General features: G+C 39.9%; 1 protein-coding gene across 1 annotated transcript; it reads left to right on the forward strand.

Moving 5' to 3' along the window:
* Positions 1-292: 292 nt before the first annotated feature.
* On the forward strand, positions 293-7,565 carry dcaf8 (DDB1 and CUL4 associated factor 8). Its single transcript, XM_015034530.1, has 13 exons — positions 293-581; positions 1,007-1,082; positions 1,191-1,289; positions 2,337-2,992; positions 3,570-3,710; positions 3,816-3,910; positions 4,050-4,160; positions 4,297-4,427; positions 5,019-5,126; positions 5,511-5,641; positions 5,819-5,938; positions 6,310-6,426; positions 7,321-7,565. Exons 2-13 carry the CDS (start codon positions 1,046-1,048, stop codon positions 7,426-7,428), a joined length of 1,854 nt encoding a protein of 617 aa, XP_014890016.1. The 5' UTR covers positions 293-581; positions 1,007-1,045; the 3' UTR covers positions 7,429-7,565.
* The last annotated feature ends 2,150 nt before the right edge of the window (positions 7,566-9,715 follow it).

Genomic DNA, 9,715 nt, shown 5'->3' on the forward strand with positions numbered 1-9,715 from the left:
TTGACTTTAATTCTACTTGTGTAAAAGTCTTGAGTACAATTTATTAACTTCTCTAACCAGCTCCCATAGGATATTACTATAATCATAATTCAGATATTAATAAATAAATGCAGACAAAAAGCCCAGTAAAGTAAATACAACTACTGCTGATAATAATAATAATAATAATAATAATAATAATAATAATAATAATAATAATAATAATAATAATAATAGTGGTGTGACTATTTTTTAATAGAACTTCCGGTTTTTAAAAAAAATCATAAACAGAAGAAGCACGTACGACACCGGAAATGGAGCTGTGCAAGAAAAAAAAAAAGAAGCTGGATCGTCAAAACATAAACAGAGCAGAAGACAACCTTGTGTGAACGCAGCTAGCTCGTATTGTTGTCTGACTTTTTTTTTCTTTTTTAGCAAGAGACAGCTTAATGCAGGCTCTCCTAATGTCGTGTATTTCCCGTCAGAGAACTCATAGTCAGGGCACTTAGCTCGTTTGCCAAGTAGCGAGGTGGAGAAAACAAATCTGCAATAAAGATTAGGACTAAACTAAGAAGTGCGCCTCGTCGGGCCTTCGAGTAGAGGTAACGCTAGCTATGCTAAGTTAGCAATTTAAAGTACCCGCATTTTGACAGCTAGCTTGTTGAGTACAACTTGAATGCCTTCTCTTAGCTTCGATGTTTGTTCGCCTTACACATACTATGTAGCTTTTACTTTCGATGAAACGAGTGTCAGGTTGAACAACAGTCGCAGAAGACTGACACCACAAAGCAAACACGGCATTAGTTGGGCCTCTGTGTCGGCTAGCTGGGAAGTCAGTTGTGTTATGTTAGGTGCAGCAATGTAGACCTGGTAAAAGTAGGCTGATAGTAAGTTTTAAAGTTAAACGGCTAAGCTGCGACGGAGATTATTTAATTTTTGGTTGTTTTCGCTTTCTTTTCTTACTTTATCCTCATGCTTGGTCAGCAAGCATATATTTAATGCTTCTTACTTGCTTGACATCTTACAGTTTCTACCTTAGGACGACGCAGGACCCAAAGGAGACAGAATGGCTGAAGCTGACGAAAAATCCCCTGTGCTTAATGGTGCAGTATATAAAAATGCACAGTTTTGTAGACTTAATCATAGCCATGTATGCTTTTGTGCCTGTTGGACCTGCGAGCTTATCAGAAAAAAATACTTGTGTTTATCAGGTGGTTCAGATGAGAAACAGCCCGGAGAAGAGCAGCAGCACAAGGACGGGGACGCCTCTGGAAGTAAAGACAGTCAGACACAATCTTCCTCTGAAGACGGTAAAGCCACTTTTGTATTCTTTTTCTGTTTCATTGAAAATTTTAGGAGCCACAGTGTGCTCCAGGTCAGTTTACTTCACCATTTGGTTCCTCCTTGTCCCCATTTTGTCTGTTACTACTTCCAAACAAACCAATTTGCACCTGTGTGCTTAATCCAATGCTTATCAGCTTTTTTTTTCTTTTGTAATTAAATTAGGAATTTTAGAAATATATTAGAATCAGTCGTTCAGGACTTAATCTTCACGAGTTTTACATGAAGGCAGCTGGGCGTCTCTAGCCTTCATTTAAAACACAAAACTGCAGAAGCATGAATATCCATAAGATGCTAAAGGTCACAGAGGGTAAGAACAATTAAACCGAGAGTGGCATTTACCTTTACTGCCCATCTTACTGCAATATTTATATCATAAGTCATATTTGGTTGTTCAGAAATATTTCTGGTCTTTGAATACACAGACAGCCCTGATCTGGAATTGAAATGAGCGCTGCTCCATTTGTTAATGCAACAATGTTCTGAAGCTACAGTTGGGAATCTACAGTAGAAACGGCCACCTGCATGCTCTGCTAACTGATTAACTTGCTCATATTAGCTTTTTTTCTAAATTTGAAAAACATTTCTCCAAGGTTTTAAAGAATCATAAGCAATATTATATTGTATAATCTTAATTATAGGCTTTTAAAAATCAGAAATATGTCCAGCTTTTCAAGGATGCTCCAGTAAGTATTGAATCTCTACATTTGTTCGTTTATTGATTCTTCTGTCATTTTTTTTTAAACAAGTAATGTGGCAGCATTTGTCATTTGTAGTTCTGGCCGATTAACTTGGTTGTTACTAAACTACAACAGCCATGATGTAGGGATGCAATTGGTTTTGTTGAAAAGACTCTGTCACAAGATGTTCAGCTTCCTCTGCAAAAGTTTAGATTCCATCATTGTCTGTTTTAGTCAATTAATACAAAAACTTTCTTAATTTGTGCACGATATCTTTGTGAATCTCCCACGGAGACTGCGTTGCCTTGACATCTCGGCCTTTTCCTGTTTCCACAGCTCCCAAAGAAACAGTAGAAGCGTCTGGAGACAAAGGCATACCAGAGGCAGAAGGAGAGACAGCTGCAAGCAAAGAAGGAGAGGAGGAGGAGGAGGAGGAAGACACGGACAGCATGGACGGCAGTGGACTGTTTTCTTTCACGGAGGACGGAGAGAGGGAGAGCGAGAGTGGGAGACGAGAGAGGGCCAAAGAGAAGGATCGAGGGAAAAGGGCCGCTAGAAAGAGAATCCGACCTGGAGGGGGCACTAATCACTCCTCCAGCTCAGACGACGACGACGACGATGAGCCAAAGGAGGAGGAGGACGACGATGACGACGACGATGACAACGAGGCCATGGAGTCCTGGCTGGGCGCCGAGCTCCACGACCTCCGTGGGCCGACGTGGCAGGCGGTGCCCTCTCTTCGCTCCAGGGAGATCGGCAGGAACTCACACCAGTTTGTCCGGCGCGTGTGTGGAGCCCGCGGCCTCGTGCAGAGGCTGGAGCTCCAGGGACGCTTGGAGCGGCACACTGGCTGCGTCAACACGTTGCACTTCAACCCCTCTGGGACGCGCCTGGCGTCTGGCAGCGACGACCTGCGGGTGGTGATCTGGGACTGGGCCATCCGGCGGGCGGAGCTGGAGTTTGACAGCGGACATAAGAGTAATGTGTTTCAGGTGAGGTGCGGGGACGAGAGGAACGGATCAGAATCTGCAGTCAGTTTATTCTTGGGTTGTTTAAAGTTTATCAGGAGCTGAATATGTAGAAATGTCCATTTGTCCAACCTCTGTCTGTCCATCCATCATTGTCCATATATCTATCCTCTTTAGTGCCATCCATGCGTTCTCTCTCATTTTGTCCATCCATCCTCTTTACAGTTTTTCTCGTCGTCGTAGCTTCATATTTAATGCCTAGTACCTGCAGAAATATCATCAGCAAACACTTTTTCAAGCTATTTTAAAAATCAGGTTTAAACTATGAGAGGAAACAAATTATTTTGACCTGAAGCAAATGTAAGAACCCTGTCAATTCTTTGCAATGTTTGTGTTCAGTAAAAAGAAAAAAAATTACAAATTTTTTATCACTGATGGTATTTAGGAGGTCACAAACCAAAGGACATTTTGCTGATTGAAACACAGAATGATCTCATACAAAAATGTAAAAGGTTACTAAAATAAATACAAATGATTAAAGTAAAACTACAATCTGCATGTGACTCATATGAGTTTTCTTCTTGCTCTTGGGTTCCAACAGGCGAAGTTCCTGCCTCACAGCGGAGACTCCACCTTGGCCATGTGCGCTCGTGACGGTCAGATCAGAGTCGCTGAGCTCTCGGCCACGCAGCGCTGCAAGAACACAAAGCGGGTAGCACAGCACAAAGGAGCAGCACACAAGGTGAGCATGCCGACAAAGGCTGTTGCAAACCAGAAAGTGAAAGACTTCTGAGGTGACATGCCAACTCTTATGCATTTTCACTTTTGTGTTTCTTCGTTCCATCAGCTGGCCCTGGAGCCGGACTCGCCTTGTTCGTTTCTGTCAGCTGGAGAGGACGCCGTGGTGTTCGGTATCGATCTGCGCCTGGATCGTCCCGCCAAGTGAGTTCTGTTCATCATTTGGGGTTTGACTGCAACGCGTTGAAGCAAGAAAAGAACAAGAACCGCATCTTAAAATGATCCTGGTCATCACACAGCTCACAAATGTTTCCCGTTTGTCTCCTTATATCCTGTTTGGCAGTAAACTGGTGGTTGTAAAGGAGGGCGATAAAAAAGTGGGACTGTACACCATCTTTGTCAACCCAGCAAAGACGCAGCAGTTTGCAGTTGGTGGGAGGGATCAGTATGTAAGGTATGAGCTGTGCTCTGGCTCCTGTGTTGGTTATCCTGCCTGATTTATTAGAAGACCTCTGAATTTAACATGACTTTTTTTTTTTTTTTACACGTTTTTTCCTCTTTGTTTTATTTTTTTTATTTTATTTTTTTAGAATTTATGATCAGAGGAAGATTAATGAAAATGAAAACAACGGTGTTCTGAAAAAGTTTTGTCCTTCACATCTGGTCTCCAGCGAGTCTAAAACCAACATAACCTGTCTTGTGTACAGTCACGACGGCACAGGTAGAACTACATCGTTTTTCATCTTTTGGCTTACTGTCAGTTTAAAGTACCAACATGTCTCAGTCTGACCTGTTGTGTTTCTCAATAAAAGATTTCCTATGTGTGTTTGTCTGTGCAGAGGGACATTAAGATTAGATTTAGCATCAGCTGTATACATTTATCAGTTATTTGGATGAGCTTTGAACAATAGTTGAAGGTTTAATTATCTCAAGCTCACACACAATACTCTAGAATCAACAGGAAATGTAGGAACTTTTAAATTAGAGTATTTTCTAGATCTGGGTAGTGTGAAAAAAGTAACTTTTTTTTCCAATTTTCCATCTTGTTTTCTCTTTGTCTATGTTTCTCAATATTCACCCTTTTCTTTCTTCCATCCCTCTCTTGTATTGTCCTTCCTCCTGTTCATGCTTGTGTCCTTTCTCAGTTCATCATTCTTTTCTCCTTTCTGTCCTTCCTTCTGTCCTCTGTGTCTTATGTGCTGGATTTTGTCCTCCTTTTTGTTCTTCCTCTTTGTTTTTTGGTTGTTTTGTTTTTATGAATTTTAACACGTATAAAATGTTGCGACATTTAAATTACTTGTTGACCTTTCAGAACTCCTGGCCAGTTACAATGACGAAGACATCTACCTATTTGACTCCAACCACAGTGACGGGGCAGACTATCGCAGGAGATATAAGGGGCACCGCAATAACGCCACAGGTATTTATTTTTTGCGAATAAAGCAGCAACTTTAAATAGAAGAAGAAATCATCTGACTGGAAATGGATGATGTTAGTCTCAATAATGACTGGAAAAAACTAAAAGTCTCAACAAACTATACCTAATTGTTACACTAACAGCAGCACTCTGCTCTACTATGGGAGGAAGATTATTTGTAACTTGCCATTTTAAAGTTTAGTGAAACTCATTTTTGTTACTTTACTCATCCCATAATGAGGTTTTGTTCTAAAAAGAAATTAAAATCTGCATGCCTGGGTCAGTACGTCTCTCTACTTCTCAGATCCGTTGGTTTGTAAAACGAATCGGCCATTTTGAGTTTCCCTCCAGCTCTCACACTGACTCTGCATTTCTTCTGTTTCACAGTGAAGGGTGTGAACTTCTACGGTCCCTGCAGTGAGTTTGTGGTCAGCGGCAGTGACTGTGGTCATATTTACCTGTGGGACAAAAACTCTGCTCGCATCGTCCAGTTCATGGAGGGAGACAGAGGAGGAGTGGTGAGTTTGATCAGCAGAGTTCAAAATGTATGTTTTCAAATATTACAAGAGTTGGCTAAACTGTAGCTTAAACTTCAAGGAGTCGGTTTGTGTAAATCTCACCAGATTTTTGTTCCGTTCACTTTTTGCTTTTAAGTTTAGGATTTGTGATGTTCAGTGATTGTTTGGTAACTCCAGGTGAATTGTCTGGAGCCGCACCCCCATCTGCCAGGAATGGCGACCAGTGGGTTGGACCATGATATCAAACTGTGGGCGCCCACTGCTGAAAACCCCACTGGACTCAAGGGCCTGAAAGAGGTATGACTCCTGCTCAATCCCATTTGTTTAAAATTGATTTTGATGGATAAAGTAAAACACATGGATTTCTAAAGTCATCCTGCTTGATTGGAATCTAAATAACCACTATGAATGGGTTTGGTAAGTTTCTGTCTGGTTTTCCTTGTTCAAACTAAAACAAAGAGCCTCCATTATGGGAAATTACAGAAGGGTTTTATTTAATATGGTACAAAAGGCTTCAAGTGAGTCCTTGCCTCTTTATTTGGTAAAATGTTTTTGTCAGATTAATTGAAACTCAATCCTTTTCCTAATTGCTTAAAGGCTGGGGTCATAATGGGGTCATTATGATGTTCATCTTCATATTACACCGATCACTTCTTGTTTTCTGAAAGGTGATGAAGAAAAACAAGAGGGAGCGCGATGAAGACAGCGTGCGTCATGGCGACCAGTATGACACCCAGCTGCTGTGGTTCCTGATGAGACACATGAGAAACAGACGACCTCCAAGGGTGAGTCAAAGATTTCATTAGATGATCTGTTTTTCACTGTGTTCGGTTTGGGATATTGGCAGGAACCACTTAGGTAGAACAAAGATGCTTTAAACAAAATAAGTCGCCAATATTCCTGCAAAATGCAACATTTCAGTTTAAAAATTTAAAAACTCATGTTAAAAATATACTTTTAACAGAAAAAATACTGGTTTACAAGGTGGATTAATTATGGCTGCTGCTACAAAAAAAAAATCTGAATTATTTTTGAAACCCAATAACTTTCCTATAAAAGCTATTTCTCTGTTTAATGTGACCTTTTCAATTTATTGCAAACTACAAAATGAAATGTAAACAAAGATTTGCACTTTAAAGTATACAGCATATATGGAGATGGATGGCCAAAAAGATCAAATTAATACATTTGGTCTTATATTTCTCATTTAGATTAAAGTAAAAACTGTATTAATCAAAAGATTATTTTTTTGGCACACAGATGTTAATCAAAAATTAATTCCTCATAAATTTAAATTTAAGAAACACTAAATAAAATGTCATTTGTTATTGGAGGAACAATCGGATGCCTACATTAAATTGATAATAGATAATTAGTGATAATAGATAATTTTGAGCCCTAATTGCTCATTTTTTATTAAAGTTAAAACACGTCAATGAAATTGCTTTTGATACCTTTGATAACATTTTATTCAGTGTTATGTTGTAAATGCCAAACTTGGCTATTACAAAAAATATCTAAAAAATAAATAAACTGAAGTCTAAAAAACTACAGATCAAATAAGTATGTAGGATCAAAGTGGGCGCCCTAACAGTGCACAGGTTCTACAAAATGGATTTAAAGCCTGATGTGCCTGATGCAGCTGTGTTTTCAGTGAAAGTAATCCCGTCTCAACGCAGGCTCGGCGCGAGGGAGCAGACGCAGACACCGACGAGTCCTGGAGCTCTCCGGATTCCTCCGACGAAGAGGACGGCGGTCCCGACCACGTCCAGTGCATGTCGTCCTGAGCCACGGACAAACAGACGTACACCCACATACATCAACTGATACTCACAATTTATTGCCCTCGAATCGATGCACATTGGCAAGCACTATTGACACACTGGCATGAGCCACAGACACACACACACACACACACACACAAGCAAGCAGACACATTTACCTAAACGTACTATTACTGTTGAAGCAGAGCGACGACGATGTGTGCACACGCCGACTGTAGACTGCGACACTTCCACGATCCTGTTTCTTTAGTGGGAATTTGTGCACAGAGGCTTAGTGAGCGCTTACGACCTTCTGAACCACTCGGAGGCCCCCTGTCTCTCCACGTGTTGTTGACGTATTCTCGGAAAGTTGTGTGTGGCGAAAGGCGGGTGCGATGTGCAGCGAGCTTTACATCACCAGCAGACCCATAAGCACAATCTGGGTTAAACGACTCCTGCTCTCGAGGAAGAGTTCAGCTGAAAGGAAAGGATTTAGGCGTATACCTTCAACTATCCCCTAAATGTGACTCCCTTTAAGATTTAGACTGTGTAGGGGGCGAGCTCCGCTTTAACCCCAGTCTCATAATTGCTTGTTTATTTTTTAATTTGGAGCAGCTTGAGACGATAGTTTTTTTTTTTTTTTTTTTTTTTTACATAATTATCTTCGTGCTTTCCTGTTCTTTTCGTCACTACTGGTTGCACTTTGAATCAGGGACGATTTAGCGAGCTTGATGATGGGGGAGGAGCCATCATCTTGAATTTGTCATAGGAAACACAGAAGCGGAGTTAATTTTATTTTTTTTTGTCCCTTTTGAGGTGGGATATTTTGCACTTGAGTGATTCTTGACCGAGAAGAGGTCGTGTCCTTTGTTTCTTCTTCCTCCCTCTCTCTCCAAACTGAAACTCATCTACAACAGGAAAGCTTCAACTCACTTCTTGATAAACATGACAAATCAGAGGTGAATTTACCCTCTCAGGGGGGGTTATGTGATTGCTTTTTTCTTTGTTTTTTTTTGTTTTTTTTAAAGCGCCAGACCCCACCTGGACCAGTTAAAATGTAAACACTGCCTATGAGTGAAAGAACGTAATAATCTCGGTTGCAGTGATTTCTGTTGTTCCCTTACACCTTATCCTTTCTTGCCATGACTGTAAAGAACAAGTTTTGTGTTGAAGCATCATGCTCGAGCATTAAAAGCGAATCCCTCAAGCTTTTGGCAAGAAGGTCTAAACTGAACTCTTGAAACGAACACTTGACCCAGGTTGGAGGGCTTTTGGTTTTGCACTCGGCACATAAGTCCTGTCTGCGCTGTTAACACTGGCTGAAAGATGAGGGCGGAGGGAGCGGCTGGGTCAGTCTGCCTGCCAGCCAGTTGCTGTGTGAGAGCGATAAAGTCGAGCTTTTCTCATTTTCTATGAGAACCGTAGTTAGTTTGAATTTATATGTACATATATATATAAATATATATTAGAACTGTAAAATACGAAAAAGAAAAAAAAAAGAAACAAAAAAAAAAAAAACTTTAGCAAATGCTGTTTGACTTCAGAAAAAAAGGAGAGAAAAAAAAGTCAAAACATTTGATTGGTATTGATGCAGAGATTTATATTCTATACTGTATGAGGACAAAATACTTTTAAAATCCACAGGAGAAAACGTTGACGTGTTCATTTTTCTTTCCCCGTTTCTTGACAGCTGTCATTACGAGTATTGCAACTTTGATTCTTGTTCAGATTATTGTTCCATAACTTCAAACAGTTCTATCCAGATTTTCCCACGTGCTATTGTTTTTTGGCATCCTGCATACGTATAAAAGAAAAGGCTTTGATTAAACTATTTTTCCCACCACTGCCTAATATTGCATTCTACTGGTTTATTTGGAAATATGTACAATTTGTGCAATAAAGAAAAAGATGATGCTCTTGATGTTGTCATGAAGTGGTCTGTCATTGCTTTGGTCCTAGAACAAAAATGGTCAGTACTGGTACAGATCTATCTTGATAAATATATACCTTAAAATAAATTCAGATTCATTTCATGTTAGAAATTTCAAGTTTTTCCACCAGTGAGATTTGTTTTTTGGTCACCTTTTTTTTCTTACCATTTCTTAAAGATTTAACTTGAAAGGCATATTCTCCTGTATTTCCCATTTTGAAGTGTGGCTGAGAAAACCAAATATTTGTATTCTATAGATGGTACAAATTATGGATGACCAAAGTTATGACACCAATTACAGATTTTTGTGAAATTGGAGTAAATATTTACATGGGATTTTTATCTGAAGGCTTTATAGACGTATGAAGATGCCAGTAATTG

The sequence above is a fragment of the Poecilia latipinna genome, unplaced genomic scaffold, assembly GCF_001443285.1.
Source record: "Poecilia latipinna isolate Pla-1442-1.1 unplaced genomic scaffold, P_latipinna-1.0 Scaffold302, whole genome shotgun sequence".
NCBI classification, from domain to species: Eukaryota; Metazoa; Chordata; class Actinopteri; order Cyprinodontiformes; family Poeciliidae; genus Poecilia; species Poecilia latipinna.